This window comes from Oratosquilla oratoria, chromosome 30, assembly GCF_046742065.1.
Source record: "Oratosquilla oratoria isolate Oo_2021 chromosome 30, ASM4674206v1, whole genome shotgun sequence".
Classification (NCBI taxonomy): Eukaryota; Metazoa; Arthropoda; class Malacostraca; order Stomatopoda; family Squillidae; genus Oratosquilla; species Oratosquilla oratoria.
Genome location: NC_134806.1, coordinates 3657955 through 3675706, shown reverse-complemented (window position 1 = coordinate 3675706; position 17752 = coordinate 3657955). Strand labels below are relative to the sequence as shown.

Below are 17752 nucleotides of genomic sequence, written 5' to 3'. Positions count from 1 at the left end.
CAAACTCCTTCTCTCTTCTTCTCTTATGTTCCATGTTTCTGCTCCATACAGTGCTGTTGGCACAATCACTCCTTCATACAGTCTCCTCTTAGCATCCATTCCCAAATTTCTATTCCTCATTACACTTTTTAATCCACCAAGGCATTTACTCGCTTCTCTCAATCTACATTCTACCTCCACCTTTACTCCACCTTTTCCTGCCACATTTGCACCCAAGTATCTAAAACTATCCACTTCCTCCAGTTGCTCTCCCTTAATGCTCACTTCCAGATTACTGCCACTTTCACCCCTTGTACATCTCATCACCTTACTTTAACCCACATTTATCTTCAGCTTTCTTCTATCACACACTCTCCCAAACTCTGTCACCAACTTCCTCAATCCCTCCTCCGATCTTGCCACAAGCGCAGTGTCGTCAGCAAACAACAGCTGGCTCACCTCCCACTTTTCTCCATTTTCTTTAACCATCTCCAATCCCTTGCCCACTACCCTTGCATTTACCTCTCGCACTACCCCATCCATGTATAGGTTCTCACATTTTGTAATTTTGATCAAACTGGTTATACATCAATGTTATCACCTGTAGAAGTTGAAAAAGAAGCAGTCTCATCTTCACCGTCCAGATAATCACCATTATCACTGTCCTCAAACTGTTCCTCAGTTTCTGAATCTTCAAAAGCCAATATCTCTTCTATTTTCTCCTGTGTTACCTGCCTGTGTCTATAGGAACCAATCTTCTTTGTCTTACCACTCATCTCTGTAGTAATAATAATTCATGAGCCCATAATAGTACAATACAGTTTTTTGTCTCACTAGTTCTGGTCACATGCATTTAACTATTGTATTTCACGTCATTCTTTCTTCATATGCGTATTTTCTTATGCACACACTTCTGTTACATCAATGGGATCACATGAAGAATCGTCACCCCAGACTTCAACAGGGTGACAATTCTTCACGTGGGCTATCCAAGAGTGAGTTTTCTTCATGTGGGTCATTCTGGGTTTACGATCCTTCAGTTGTATAAGTTGATGACAATAAGCATAACCCACATTGAACCTAAGCCTAACCTAACCTAACTTATCTTAACCTAATCTTACTCCACTGTTGATATTCAGTGTACTGGGGTGACAATTCTTCAGGTGTGATCTCATGGGGTGACGATTCTTCATATGGGCATTCTGGGGTGACAATTCTTCATGTGACCCCATCAATGTTAACTGTAACAAATGTAACTTATTTGAGAAACTATGTGAAACTCGTAGGTAGCTGCGTTTGTTTACACTTGCTCTGTTGACTGATTGGTCAGCTGATACTCAATGATAAGCTGTCAACGACATATATAACAAATTTCAAGCATCACAACCCCATAACATATTTTTATTTTTACTCCAAAGCCTCTACATTATTTTTATATTCAGTATTCATATGAGTGCATGAACATGGCCAACACAAGCAATTCCTGTGATGTCCATGGTGGTCACACTTGTATTATGTATTATCACAGTTTTTCTCCACAATTCAATACCATGTTATGGGTATTTTCTTCTACAGATACTGGCATTCTATCATAGCTATAGCATACACAGCTTACCAAATATTGTAAAAACGGCAAGTATATTTCAAGCCAAATGAAGAGTGTAGTAGTCTGGGTATGATGGTGTATGACTCTGCCTGGGTGGCCCAGCCTATATATCCACCATGCTTTCCAGGTTTCTATGGCAATGGACTTGAGGGTAGTGAATGGTGGGGATGAGGAAACAAAGAAGGTTGTAGAAGAGAAGAAGCGAGCTTTCACAGATTGGTTACAAAATAGGACGAGGGAGTCATATGAGAGGTACAAAGAAAAGAAAAGAGAAGTAAAGCAAAAGGTAAAGGAGGCAAAGAGGAGAGCAGATGTGAAGTGGGGTAAGAGTATGACAGAAAATTTTGAAAGTAATAAAAAGATGTTTTGGAAAGAAATTAAGAGAGGAAGAGGAGGCGAATCAAGTAGAGAAGAAAAGGTAAAAGGTGCAGATGGAGAAATGATAATAGAAGAGAAGGCAGTAAGGGGAGGATGGGCAGAATATTTTAGGGAGTTGCTAAATGTGAAGGAGGATAGGGAGGGAAAGATAGTTGCAGTGGGAAATGCTAAGAAAATGAGAGTGATGAATGAGGAAAATGGAGGAGAAATAAGGAAGGATGAAGTGAAGGCAGTTGTTAAGATGATGAAAGCAGGTAAGGCACCTGGTCTGGATGGATGCCATGCAGAATGTCTAAAAAAAGGAGGTACAGTGATGGTGGACTGGCTGGTGAGGTTATTTAATGTTTGCTGGAGAGAGGGTAGAGTGCCGGAGGACTGGAGGAGTGCCCATATAGTTCCACTTTACAAAGGAAAAGGGGACAAGTGTGAATGTAGTAATTTCAGAGGGATTAACTTGTTAAGTGTAGTTGGGAAGGCTTATGGGAGGATCTTGATTGAGAGGATTAGGAGAGGAACAGAAGGAGTAATTGGTGAGGAACAGTGTGGATTTAGGACGGGTAGAGGTTGTGTAGATCAGATCTTTGTGGTAAGACAAATATGTGAGAAAGCTATAGGAAAGGGGAAGGATGTTTTTTGGGCTTTTATGGATCTGGAAAAGGCTTACGATAGGGTAGACAGAAAGGCACTGTGGGAGGTTATGCAGATATATGGGATAGGAGGAAAGTTTCTAGGAGCTGTCAAGAGTTTTTATGAGAGTAGTAGAGCTTGTGTCAGGATTAGAAATGGAGAGAGTGAGTGGTTTGAGATAAAGGTGGGACTTCGTCAAGGATGCGTTATGTCGCCCTGGCTGTTCAACTTATACATGGATGGGGTAGTGCGAGAGGTAAATGCAAGGGTAGTGGGTCAGGGATTGGAGATGGTTAAAGAAAATGGAGAAAAGTGGGAGGTGAGCCAGCTGTTGTTTGCTGACGACAATGCGCTTGTGGCAGGATCAGAGGAGGGACTGAGGAAGTTGGTGACAGAGTTTGGGAGAGTATGTGATAGAAGAAAGCTAAAGATAAATGTGGGTAAAAGTAAGGTGATGAGATGTACAAGGGGTGAAAGTGGCAGTAGACTGGAAGTGAGCATTAAGGGAGAGCGACTGGAGGAAGTTTTAGATACTTTGGTGCAAATGTGGCAGGAAAAGGGAGGAGTGAAGGTGGAGGTAGAATGTAGATTGAGAGAAGCGAGTAAATGCCTTGGTGGATTGAAGAGTGTAATGAGGAATAGACATTTGTGAATGGATGCTAAGAGGAGACTGTATTAAGGAGTGATTGTGCCAACAGCACTGTATGGGGCAGAAACATGGAACATAAGAAAGGAAGAGAGAAGGCATTTGAATGTGTTTGAGATGAGGTGTCTGAGAAGTATGATTGGGGTTACTAGGCTAGATAGAGTGAGAAATGAGGAGGTGAGAAGAATGGGGGTGGAAAGGGAGCTGGGAGATAGGGTTGATGAAAGAGTATTAGGATGGTTTGGACACATGGAAAGAATGAGTGAAGAAAGACTAGTAAAAGAGGTATGGAAGGCAGATGTGGAGGGAGTGAACATGAGGGGACGTCCTAGGATGAGATGGATGGATGGGGTGAAGGGGGCTTTGGGAAAGAGGGGAATGTCTGTTGAGGAAGGACGGGAGAGTACAGAAGACAGGGGTGAATGGAGAATGGTTGTATATTGATGATGTTGCGATTCATGAGGTGGAATGGGCGGGTGGATGGGGGGTGAGGTAGTATGTGTGAGCAAAATTTGACGCAGCCCGAAGGGATTTCTCCCTGTCTTCTCCCTTTATGCATGGGGGGACGGAGAGGGGAGGGTCGTCGATTTAATGAAGCAGCCTTGCTGTGGATATGCTGTCTTGCGACACTGCTTCTGACCCAGGGCAGTGGACAGGGTGCAGGGATGACTCGTCATCCAGGAGGTGCTAAGATAAGAGGGAGGGTGGAGGGGTGTGGAGTGTATTCAGGGATGGAATGGGTGGGAATGATTTTATGCCTTTTCCTTTTTGGCTACCTCCCTTGTAAGGGGGAAAAAGCCTTGGGTATGTATGGCAATGGAGGTTGCATGGAAGAGTATTAATGCCAAGCGGATGTTTTAAACTGCATTTTTGCTATATAGGTAGCCAGAGGGTTAATGCATGTCTAAGGGAGGGGAAAGTACTGGAGGAGGGCCTCTATGGCTCCATTTTACAAAGAAAAAGGAGATAAATGTGAATGTAGTAGTTTTAGAGGGGTCATTTTCTTGAGTGTAGTTGTAAAGGTTTACGAGGGGGTTTTAATTGAAAGAAGGAGAGGAACAGGGAATTACTGGCGAGGAGCAATGTGGGTTTAGCAAGGGTAGGGGGAATGTGTGGATGAAATGTTTGTGGTAAGGCAGATATGTGTGAAATTTCTGGGGTTTTATGGATTTAGAAAAGGCTTATGACAGGGTAGACAGGGAGGTATTGCAGGTATATGGGATTGGGGGAAAGCTGTTAAGGTCAGTCAAAAGTTTCTACAAGAGTAGAGCTTGTGTTAGGATAGGGAATGGGGAGAGTGAGTGGTTTGAGGTGAAGGTGGGACTGTGTCATGTTGCCATAACTGTTCAATGTCTACATAGATGGGTTGTATGAGAAGTAAATGCAAGGGTAATGGGCAGGGGATTAGAGATGGTTAAAAACTGAAGGGAAGTGGGAGTTGAGCCACTTGTTGGTTGCGAACAACACTGCACTTATGGCAGGGTCAGAGGAGAGATTAACACAGTGATAGGCTTTGAGAAAGTATACGAAATAATGAAGTTGAAGATAAATGTGAGTGAAAGCAAGGCAATGAGATGTACAAGGGGAGAAGGTTGCAGCAAGTTGGAAGTAATTCTTTGAGAGGCTGAAGGGAGTGGGTAGTTTTTAGTATTTGTGGTTACATGTGGCAAGAAATGGAGTAGTTTGGATGGATATATACAGTAGTTAAGGGAACAAGTGAGTGTCGTGGTGGATCAGAAAACTGTCGTTAGAAATAGGCATCTGAAAATTGATACAAAGAGAAGATTGTAATAAGGGGTAGTTGTGCCCATAGCACTGTATGGGGCACAGACTTGGAATTAAACAGTCTTTTTGTGCCCATGATGCTGTATGGGATATGGACTTGGAATTTACGAGAGACTGAAGGAAAAGTTTAAATGTGAGATGAAGTGAATGAAACATATAGTGGGGGTTACAAGTCTGGATAGAGTGAGAGTTGAGTAGGTAAGAAGGAGAGCAGGGGTGTAAAGGGAACTGGCAGATAGGAAAGATTATTGGGATGGTCTGGATACATGGAAAGAATGAGTGAAGAAAGACTAGTAAAAAGAGCATGGAAGGTAGAGGTGGATGGAATGATATTAAGGGAATGACAGAGGATGAGATGGATGGATGGGGTGAAAGGGGCTTTGAGCAAGAGAGGAATGCCTGTTGAGCGGGGAAGGAAGAATGCAAGGGATAGGTGTGAGTGGAGAATGGTTGTGTATGGATAATATGTTGCTGCAATCCAAAGGGATTTCTCCCCATCTTTATTTTCTGCATGAAGGGACTAGGTGGTATTGTTGCCATGTAAATGAAATGGCCCTGCTGTGGATGTACTGTGTCTTGCTGCATTGTTTCTGACCCATGCAGTGGGTAGGAGACAGGGATGACCCCCCTTCATCCATGAAGAGCTGAGATGAAAGGGAAAGTTTGGTTATTGGATGGATTGGGTGCGTGCCTTGACAGGCTACCTCCCTTATAAGGGGGGAGAAGCCCTTGGTATATAAAATAGAATAGAATTTTCACACTTGATAACATTACTTATTATTATTTTCAGTGCTCTGGACAAAAATGAGTACAACCACATCACAGCCACTTACTTCCTACTTGCTGAAAGAAAGTTACGTGCCCACCGTCTACAGCAAGCGGACATAGCGCGCCAGGCAGCCTCAGCTGCTCTTGAAGAAAGGTAAATGAAGCTAAGAAATTTTGAATTAGCAACATCTTATGAAGCAGCCTTGCTGTGGATGTGCTGTGCCTTGCAACACTGCCTCTGACCCAGGGCAGTGGACAGGGTGCAGGGATGACCCATCATCCAGGAGGTGCTAAGATAAAAGGGAGGGTGGAGGGAAGTGGAGTGTATTTAGGGATGGAGTGGGTGGGAATGATTTTATGCCTTTTTCTTTTTGGCTACCTCCCTTGTAAGGGGGAAAAAGCCTTGGTATATGTATGTATGTAACATCTTATTTGGAATTGAAGTATCCATGAGCTGCTTGATAAGTTCAGATAGGGACTTCTGCAAGTTTGAATAATATGTAGTTGAAACTTCAATTAGAATGGATAGTGTATGCATGCTGTGCTCTTGATACCACATGCATAACTAGTTAATTGTGGACCTCTTGATTTTGAGTAAAATGAACTGGTCATATTGTTATTTTTGAAGTCACTTTTTCTGTCCATCAGTTTTATTTTAAAGTGAGAACACAAGTGAATTACTCCACAAAATTAAATATAGTTTAAGGACTGTTTAGACATAAATCAACTAGAGGGCCTGTTTGATTGAAGTTTGTTGGCCTTGATATTTACTATTGTTTTTACCTCCTCATAAGTGATATCCTACACCAGATCAAGAACATTACACTAAAGTATTCACCTACATGACAGCTACAAAATAGCTGCTAACCAAATCTGAACCTGCTTAGACGAGTTGAGTCAAGTTAACCATCAATGAGAGCTGCAGTAACCACCAAGGGAGGACACGGGAGAGGTGGTGAAGTGAGATTAGGTTGCATATGTGGAATTTTTTTTTTTTTTTTTTTTATTTTTTTTTTTTTTTTTTTTTTTTTTTTTTTTTTTATTTATTTTTTTTTCTTCACATGAATGTATGCATCCAGGAGGTGCTAAGATGAGAGGGAGGGTGGAGGGGTGTGGAGTGTATTCAGGGATGGAATGGGTGGGAATGATTTTATGCCTTTTCCTTTTTGGCTACCTCCCTTGTAAGGGGGAAAAAGCTTTGGTATATGTATGTATGTACATTCATGTGGCCTCAGGGAATCTGTACAATGGTGAGGTTAGGTTGTAACATTCACATGGTCTCAGAATCTATATGATATTCCCTCCACAAAGTTGTCTTGGCTTCAGAGGGCATCCTGCTCACAAGAGTTGGATGAATGGCATGTTGCTGGTGTTGAGGTAGGCAGGTTTCGTCCATGTAGACCCAGTTTGGCTTCCTGGAGATGAGATGTGGAAAGTCTCATCTCTGTTTGAGGACAAAGTTAGTGGAGGTGTATACATCGGTCCTGAGGAAGATGTGTGCAGAGGTGGGGAGATCCTTTGGGAGGTATCCCTTGACCTCATGGTGATATGTTGGCACATGTGGGTCGAATTTAGCAATAGTTTGTCGCAGCTGCTGCTGGCTCTTGGGAGACTCGTGTGGTGGAGGGAAGAATTCTAGGGGCACAGTAGGAGACTAGCCAGGGATCAGGAGACACATTGAGGTTGTCTTTGGTCACTGTCCAGAGGCCAAGGAATATCCATGGTAGTTGGGGTGGTGCGAGAGGTAAATGCAAGGGTAGTGGGCAAGGGATTGGAGATGGTTAAAGAAAATGGAGAAAAGTGGGAGGTGAGCCAGCTGTTGTTTGCGGACGACACTGCGCTTGTGGCAGGATCGGAGGAGGGATTGAGGAAGTTGGTGGCAGAGTTTGGGAGAGTATGTGATAGAAGAAAGCTAAAGATAAATGTGGGTAAAAGTAAGGTGATGAGATGTACAAGGGGTGAAAGTGGCAATAGACTGGAAGTGAGCATTAAGGGAGAGCGACTGGAGGAAGTGGATAGTTTTAGATACTTGGGTGTAAATGTGGCAGGGAAAGGTGGAGTGAAAGTGGAGGTAGAATGTAGATTGAGAGAAGCGAGTAAATGCCTTGGTGGATTAAAGAGTGTAATGAGGAATAGACATTTGTGAATGGATGCTAAGAGGAGACTGTATGTAGGAGTGATTGTGCCAACAGCACTGTATGGGGCAGAAACATGGAACATAAGAGAAGAAGAGAGAAGGAGTTTGAATGTGTTTGAGATGAGGTGTCTGAGAAGTATGATGGGGGTTACTAGGCTAGATAGAGTGAGAAATGAGGAGGTGAGGAGGAGAACAGGGGTGGAAAAGGAGCTGGGAGATAGGGTTGATGAAAGAATATTAGGATGGTTTGGACACATGGAAAGAATGAGTGAAGAAAGACTAGTAAAAGAGGTGTGGAAGGCAGATGTGGAGGGAGTGAACATGAGGGGATGTCCTAGGATGAGGTGGATGGATGGGGTGAAGGGGGCTTTGGGGAAGAGGGGAATGTCTGTTGAGGAAGGACAGGAGAGGACAGAAGACAGGGGTGAATGGAGAATGGTTGTATATGGATGATGATGTGATTGCATGAGGTGGAATGGGCGGGTGGATGGGGGGTGAGGTAGTATGTGTGAGCAAAATTTGACGCTGCCTGAAGGAATTTCTCCCCCGTCCTCTCATTTTATGCAATGGGGGGACGGAGAGGGGGGATCGCCGATTTAATGAAGGGGACTTGCTGTGGATGTGCTGTGTCTTGGGACACTGCTTCTGACCCAGGGCAGTGGACAAGGTGCAGGGATGACCCGTCATTCAGGTGCTAAGATAAGAGGGAGGGTGGAGGGGTGTGGAGTGTATTCAGGGATGGAATGGGTGGGAATGATTTTATGCCTTTTTCTTTTTGGCTACCCCCCCTTGTAAGGGGGAAAAAGCCTTGGTATATGTATGTATGTATGTTGTTGGGGCAACCAGGAGTCATTGCAACATGTTATAAAAGATGTCTTAAAGGAGTGGTGGGTTCGTTCAACCATGCCATTAGCTGCAGGGTTGTAGGAGGTAGTGTGGTGAGCTGTGGTACCCAGGAATTCAATTAGGTACTGCCACAACCTTGACATAAAGGATGTTCCTTTATTGGAGGTGACATACTCCAGGAAGCTGAATCTGGCAAGCCACCCAATAAGGAGGGCTGTGGTGCAGGATGAGGCAATGGTGTCCTTAATGGGGATGGTCCCCAACCAGCAGGTTGATCTGTCGACGGTGGTGAAGAGAGAGTGATGGCATTCTAATGGAGGTAGTGGGCTGATGACATTGACATGGATATGTGTGAAGTGCAGTTGGGGCTGATGGAATGATCGATGCCTGACTTGGTGTAGAGATGAATTTTGTTTTCCTGGCATATGATGCAGGATCTGGCCCACTCATTTACATCCTTGGAGATACTGTTTCAACTGAACTTCAGAAGCTTTGCAGTGACATGTCCTGAAGGGCATGACAAGCTGTGTATCAATAATAACACCCGATATTGGAAGGCAGCTGGGATGAGGGGTCATGGGTGGCCAGTGAAGATGTTGCAGAGGATGATGTTATCATCAAGGGGAATGTCCTGCCACTCGAGGGGTGTGAAGGATGTCCTGTAGGAGAGTGTCTCAGGATCCTCCCATTGTTCTCTGGTAGTGGTCTTGTAGTCAAGGCCAAGATGTACTCTGTCAGTGGAGATTTGGGAGAGGGCATCAGTGACTGGGTTCTTTGTCCCTGGGACATGCCTAATGGTGCATTTGAACTTGATGATGGCAGAGAAGTGGCAGCACTATTGGGTGGACCAGGTGTCCTGCTGATTTATGAAGGCATGCACCAGAGGTTAATGATCATTGTTGATGATAAAGGAGGTGCCTTTGAAGAAGTAGTGGACAGCATGGTGGATGGCTAAGAGCTCTCTGTCAGAAGTTCTGTAGCACTTTTCTTTATCAAAACCCACTAGACATTAGCTCCATTGAAAACCCCTCTCAGGAGAAGCAAAAGCTACTTTAGCATGACACTTTTCAGGTCATTATTCAGTACTAAGACAGTGCCAACACAGAATATACTTGATCACAGAGGCAGGCTACCAAAGATGCAACCATCATACAGAAGACACTGAACATCTCACTTTAACCATACCCAGAGGGACAATGGGCATGTGCCCAATTTCAAAATGCATCAACCCCCTCACCTCCATCAGGGGGTCCAGTCCTGAGGGGTTGACACTAGGTGTCCAGACTGGGCCCAGGATATCTATCAACTTTGACTTCTTGCACTTTTTCATATATGGAGAGTTGACAACCAGCAACTACTCCTTTCCCAAGAACTTTCAGCTCCAAACATAGAAACTCTCAAACTGATCCAGCACCGACAACAGTTCAAATTTTCTTCCAAGAGAGATTTGTGGGAGGTTCCGAGGACATTGCCTACCACTTTGGGACTGAGGTTTTCCATTTACAGAAAATGAAGGAAACAATTATTAATTCTTGACCAATGTTCTCACTTGTTCCATTTGTGTAGATTATTAATGTATGTGTTTATATATCCCTCAGAAATTTGATGTGTGGCCTTGATGACATGAGCAAACCACTTGAGTCTCCTACGGAAAATGGCTTACCTGCTCTTCTTGTCTCATCACTTAAGGAAAGCATCTTGTCAAATGGCAAGAATCATGGTGTACTAGGAGAGGTTAGTATTTGGAAAGGATGCCAGTGAATGGATTAGGTTGTTCAGCGAGTTTTTGATATTGTTTATATTATGTTTTTTGGCTACCTTGTAAGGGGGAAATAGCCATTGGTATATGTATGTATATATTATATACTTCTGTTATCAATGCTTATATATGTGTATATATATATTTTTTTTTTCCTCTCTTCCCATTAAGGCTTTGATATAGTGAAGATTTATGTCTCTTCAGTATTTAATTTCTTGTGTTGCCCCCTGAAGTATTACCCCTTATTTGGTTTTACCATCACAGATATGTATTTTTCATGTCTTGTTCCACACCTCAATTCATTTGATCATTTTTTCCTCCCATCATCTTCAGGTCCCCTCCCCACAACTCAAAATTGATTAACATCTTCACTTTCATTTAGAGATGCAGCCCTGATTGGGTCCAAATTTTATTTTTATCAATTTGAAATTAGGATCGTTTGGATGCAGAAAGAATGAGTGAACAAAGATTAGTTAAAAATAATGAGTGAACAAAGATTAGTAAAAGAAGTGTGGAAGGCAGAAGTGGAAGAAGTGAACATGAGGGGATGACCAAGGATGAGATGGATGGATGGGGTAAAAGGGACATTGGGAAAGAGGGGAATGTCTGTTGAGGAAGGACATGAGAAGACAAAAGATAGGGGCGAATGGAGTATGGTTGTATATGGTTAATGTTGTGATGTATGGAAAGGAGGGGGTGGGGGATTGGGGGTGAGGGAGCTGTGTGAGTATTAAATTGATGCAGCCCGAAGGGATTTGTCCCCATCTTCTCTTTTTCTACACAAGGGGGTGGAGAGGGAAGGTCACCGATTAAATGAAGCACCTTTGCTGTGTTTTGCTGCACTGCTTCTGACCTAGGGCAGTGGGCAAGATGCAGGGTGTCATCCAGGAGGAGCCAAGGTAAAAGGGAGGGAGGGTGGTAAATGGGAGTGGATTTTATGCCCCCCCTCTCTCTCTCTCTCTCCTCCTCTCTCCTCTCTCTCTCTCTCTCTCTCTCTCCTCTCTCTCTCTCTCCTCTCTCTCTCTCTCCTCTCTCTCTCTCTCTCTCTCTCTCTCTCTCTCTCCTCTCTCTCTCTCTCCTCTCTCTCTCTCTCCTCTCTCTCTCTCTCTCTCTCTCTCTCTCTCCTCTCTCTCTCTCTCCTCTCTCTCTCTCTCCTCTCTCTCTCTCTCCTCTCTCTCTCTCTCCTCTCTCTCTCTCTCTCTCTCTCTCTCTCTCTCTCTCTCTCTCTCTCTCTCTCTCTCTCTCTCCTCTCTCTCTCTCTCCTCTCTCTCTCTCTCCTCTCTCTCTCTCTCCTCTCTCTCTCTCCTCTCTCTCTCTCTCCTCTCTCTCTCTCTCCTCTCTCTCTCTCTCTCTCTCCTCTCTCTCTCTCCTCTCTCCTCTCTCTCCTCTCTCCTCTCTCTCTCTCTCTCTCTCTCTCTCTCTCCTCTCTCTCTCTCTCTCTCTCTCTCTCCTCTCTCTCTCTCTCTCCTCTCTCTCTCTCCTCTCTCTCTCTCTCCTCTCTCTCTCTCTCTCCTCTCTCTCTCTCTCTCCTCTCTCTCCTCTCTCTCTCTCTCTCCTCTCTCTCTCTCTCCTCTCTCTCTCTCTCTCTCTCTCTCTCTCTCTCTCTCTCTCTCTCTCTCTCTCTCTCTCTCTCTCTCTCTCTCTCTCTCTCTCTCTCCCCCCCTTCCCTGGCATACATATGTATGTATTTATTCATTTTATTTATTTATTTTTTGTACCTCCGTAATAAGGAGGGGAAGAGATGAATTCTGTTGTGACTAACAGTTTTCTTTAAAATAGATGACTTGATAGTAGTAAAGGGATTACAGATATCTTGATTACCCCTTTACTTGGCTATTTTATTATACCAGGGTTATTGTGGGGTATGCCAGACATTTTTATTCAACTAAGAGTGTGTCACCATAGTGATGTATTATTCTGATTTTATTGTTGATGACACAAAATTATTTTACTCAGGGCATCATTGCATTGAAGGGATTAAGTTTGTGACATTCTGTGTTCTTTTTGGATACATGATTTCAGAATGACTTTATACATAATAAGGCTGTAAGACAAAAGTTATGTTATTTGTTATCTCCAACATTTATTATGCATTATGATTGGAAGTGGTAGTTAAATGTACTTTCTGCTATACAGTTTCTGTATATCTTAGTATCAGTTGAATATTGTTAGGCATGTGCTGCATTATTTTTGCATAACTTATTTTTGTGCCCTTCAATAAGTTGGTGATTTTTTTTGTAAAACTATTCCAATGTTTTTCTGTAAAATCTGATATTTATGTTTTATTTTAACAGCCAATTTTCTATGGTAATAGTATTTTCTTATTCTTTTAGTTCAAGATATTGTATTAAATGTGGTCTAATGATGTGTATTGTTTTTGCAGCAGTGGACTCCAAGTCGTACAAGAACTTTTAGTATTGTGGAGGAAGAGGAAGAAGAAGAAGAGGAAGAAGAGAAAACTAACATTGAAGAAGAAAAAAAGGAAGAGGAAGATATAATGGATAAGGGTCAGCGGTCCAGAAGTGGTTCAAGAAGTGGATCCAGGAGCGGATCTAGGAGTGGATCCCGACGTGGCTCAAGAGCCTCCAGTAATTCTTCACTTAAGGAAAAATGCATGCGTGATATGAAACTAGACCTCTCACTTCTTCACCGCCTTGAGTGTGTTCGCAGGGGAAGCTTAGGATCACATCAAGGGTCAGCTACTACCTCTCCTTCAAGTGAAGAACCTACAACCCTGCCTGAGCCTCCCTTCCCTCCATCATCAAATATTGGGGTGAATCGTGGTCGCACTAGAAGTGCTGGGACCTCACCCGCTACTACCCCTCCTAGCACATCAGTGTCTTTGCCACGCCACACACCTCAGTCATCAGTCTCATCCTCACCAACGTCTCAGGCTTCGTCCCCCTCATCGCCAGTCACTGCAGGGGCTACTAATGTCCCTCAACCAATTCCTTCATCCCCCAAGACTCAGCAACAGACATTTTTTTCCAACCTAAAGTTCAAAACCCTCCCATCGCCCAACCGGAGGCTACACTCCGTCCGGTCTTCTCCACAGCTTATGCTGAATGAAATCTTTGAAGAAGTTGAGAGTGATGGAGAGAATGGTGGGGGAGGAAGTGGCCATAGACCTCGAGTACCTCATCTTCAAGAGGGAGGTCAGCTTGTGTCTCCTGTGATAATGAGGAGGCATCGACTCTCCCGAACTCACACATCCTCTTGTAGCTCTTCAGAAGCTTCAGATGATGACCAGGACTCACGTTTCCCACCAGGAACAGCGGCTTTTAGCAATCCCCCCCAGCAGGATACCTTAGAGGATATTAAGGAAGATTCTAGGAATAACCTGTTGGGGGGCCAAGGCGATGTCAAAGGTGGTAACAGCCTGACAGTGTATGATTGCCAAAATGCATTGAGGGGCAACCGTCCACTTTCTGCTGCATGTGATGATGATACAGCTGCTACTGGAAGAAGGGAGGAGACTGGCAGCACCGAGATGCTTGACATTGATACTACTCTTAGGGAAAGCAGGTCTCTCAACTGCATTGTACTAACAAGTGGGGATGAGGCAGGTCAATGTAGTTTGTCAACAGAATCTCTTGTTACCCATGGTAATACTGCCACCACCACTACAACCACCACAACCACCACCAGTGCAACCATCAAGGTTTCTACTGACAATGTGACCACAATATATATAGACAGTGCAGGTTGCAAGAAGGGTAGTAAAGAAGATGCAGTGGTTATTTGTGTCACAGATGAAAGCAATGCTCTGGTCAAATGTTGGGATGGACAGATAACAGCTGAAGCCTCTTCAGAGGAAACATTAGGTAAAAGAGGACAGGGGGCTGCACAAGGAGCTGAGGGAAAAGATAGTGTGGAAGGACAAGTGGCAGAAGGAAACTGTTTTGATGTGGCTGTGCCAGTAGTGCGTGCAAGTGATGTAGTGCTGGGTCTAGTGGACTCTCCAAGGTCTCTGAGACCTGCTTCAGATGGACAGGTGGTAACTCGACCACCTCAGTCCCATGCTATCTCCAAATCTGTTTCTCACAGTGAATCTCTAAGTGCACATGGTCAGAGGTCATCCAATAAATTCAACCTTCGGACTAGTGCCACCAATGGTTCACTTGCTACTCCACGGAACCATTATGTGATTGACATTAACCAAAATGCAGGGGGTCGAAAGAACCGATCTGAAAAGTCAAATGGAACACTTGCTCTTCATGGGACCTCAAAATGCTGTAGTTTGTCTTGAAGGACCACTCATGATGGCCTAGTATCCTTCCCCATAACTGTTGAATGTCATTGGCCCAACCTTGTTCATGTGTTAAATGAGAGTGGAAGCTGTTGCAAAGACAGATATGTTATATAGAGTGCTAAAGTTTATGTAGTGGGGAGTCCTGAAACGTGAGGTGCCGAAAATGCACACTGATGTCAGGTGGGTTAAATGATAGTGTGCAGTGTGATAAGGAGTTGGTGTGAGTGATTGCTGTACATAGAAAGGAAATATTTTACCGCAAGTAGATTTAGGGAAGAAGGACATTTTTTGCATCCTCTTTCCATATTATCTTTATATGAAACCCTACTTTACCCTGTAATTAGTTATATATGTGTACATATATGTGTGTGTGTGTATGTACATATATATATATTACACACACACATGTACACACACACACACAAACTCACACACACACAAACACACATGGACACACACACATGGACACACTCACACACATTCAGCCCTTGATTTAGTGGATCCACATTTAATGGATTTTGGAGGCAATGGACAAAACCAGTGACTCAATTAATTTCAGTCCCCACACCATACAATCACTGCAGATCAAGAACCCATCTTCACATTCCTTGGTAGGTCTGAAATTAGGTGACAGGAAATATGGTGAATCTATTATATTTATTAGACCAATATCCACAACCACTTTTGTCCATAGAGAAGGATGGGTTTGTGTGGGCATATGTGTGTGTGTGTATATATATATATATATATATATATATATATATATACACATTATATATGTATGTACATATATATATATATATATATATATATATATATATACACACTATATATATATATATATATATATATATATATATACACACACACACACACACACACACACCAAGGACATTTTTAAATGTATGTACATACATGTATATATGTATGTATTTATGGAAAATGTAGGTGTCTTCCTCACCCACTATTTCCAACCTTTCACAATGTCTTAACACACACACGTATGTAAATATATATATGTGTGTGTGTGTATGCATATATATAATATGTATATGTATATATATATATATAATATATATATATATATATGTGTGTGTGTAAGAGAGGAGCAGCTGATTTTCTTTTAGAGATGTGGAGGTGAAAACAACAGCAGTTTTGAGGTTATTTAATTTTTTCTGGTATTCTTGATGCTTCTAATGATAGTTTTTCCTTCAAGTGGATGAGCATAAACTAAATTTGCATAATCTTCCATTTATTGAACATTTTGTCTTTGATGAGGCTCCTTCAGAATTGTCCAAAATGAGTTACAAAATGGTGTCATGAAAACAAATAATATAACAGGAATACATATGATGGTAGGTACTTGCATCTAAATGAACAATGAAAACTAAAAGATGTTATGGCTAATTATGTGTATCTTATGCTATCAGTAGGAGTAGGAGGGGTGGGAGGTTGGGGGGGGGGCTGTGCTGAGGCTACTGATGACCATTGTGCCAGAGGGGGAGTTTTAACACTAAGCTAGTTAGATCTTTGTAGTAAGCCAAGATGGGTTGGGAGGGGAAAAGGGGAGGAGTAGGGGATTCTGGATGTACCAAAGGTATAGTAGAAAACATATTTGATTGGATGTTGATGGACGGGACTCTATCTCTGTTATATATTGATTTGAGGAGTTGAAATTATTACTGAAAGTAATACATATTAGAGATAGTCCCATCCATCAACATCCAATCCACCATGTCTTTTACTATACCTTTATTTAATTCATCCCTTAATAATCAAGCATTGACATCAAGCATCTCCTCCTCCTCCTCATCCTCCTCCTCCCCCCCTTCCTCTTCCTCCTCCTCCTCCTCCTCCTCTTCCTCTTCCTCCTCCTCTTCCTCCTCCTCCTCCCCCTCCTCTTCCACCTCCTCCTCTTCCACCTCCTCCTCTTCCACCTCCTCCTCCTCCTCACCTACCTCCTCTTTCCTCTTCACCCCTTCCTCCTCTTTCCCCTCCTCCCCTTCCACCTCCAACCCCCCCTCCTGCTCCCAGCCTACCACTTTGACCTTATCTATGAAGATCTGACCAGCTTCACACTAGAAACCTCCCTCCTGCATAAGGGGCATCAGTGACCTCAGTGCATCCCAACATCCTACTCCTAGTAGTATTTGATGCACATGTAAATAACCATGAAACCTTTTGATTTTCATCATTCATTTTAGATGTAAATACCTACTATCATATCCATTACTTTTTAACTCCAGTTATATTATTTGTGTTCATGACACCATCTTGTAATCATTTGTCTTATGTCATTACAGATTATCCTGAAGAAGTCTTATTAAAGACAAAATGTTGAATAAATGGAAGATTATGCAAATTTAGTTTACACTTATCCACTTGAAGAGAAAACTATCATTAGAAACATTGCAAATACCAGGAAAAAGTTAAATAACTGCAAAAATTATGTAGTTTTCAGCTGTCTCATATACATGTGTGTGTGTGTGTGTATATATATATATATATATATTTTTTTTCTTTTCTTTTCTTTTCTTTTCTTTTTCAGAAACCTCAGGGAAATCAAGAGAATAAAATACTAAATGTTTTTTATCCATCAAGACATCTTCAGAGTACTTTGAAGGTGTCCTAAGAGACAAAAATATTTAGTGTTCCATACTTTTGATTTCCCTGTGGCTTCTGAATGATCTTTATTCACACATTGTGATTATTGTTGTTATTATGTATATATATATGTATTTGTATATATGAATGCATATATAGGTGTATATATATATATAAAATGTATATGTGTGTGTATATTATATGTATATATATATATATATATGTGTATGTATATATATATATATATGTGTGTATGTATATATATATATATATATATATATATATATATATATATATATATATGTATGTGTGTGTGTGTGTGTGTGTATCAAGGGCTTCTTTTCCCATATAAGGGAGGTAGCCAA

General features: G+C 42.4%; 1 protein-coding gene across 1 annotated transcript in view; it reads left to right on the top strand.

Moving 5' to 3' along the window:
* Snrk (SNF related kinase) overlaps positions 1–15531 on the top strand; it is a 74010-nt gene extending 58479 nt beyond the window's left edge. Inside the window, exons 8-10 of the mRNA XM_076212458.1 lie at positions 5812–5943; positions 10371–10506; positions 12915–15531. Coding sequence (XP_076068573.1) covers positions 5812–5943; positions 10371–10506; positions 12915–14780 — 2134 coding nt within the window. The 3' untranslated portion in view covers positions 14781–15531. The remainder of the gene's footprint in view (positions 1–5811; positions 5944–10370; positions 10507–12914) is intronic.
* The last annotated feature ends 2221 nt before the right edge of the window (positions 15532–17752 follow it).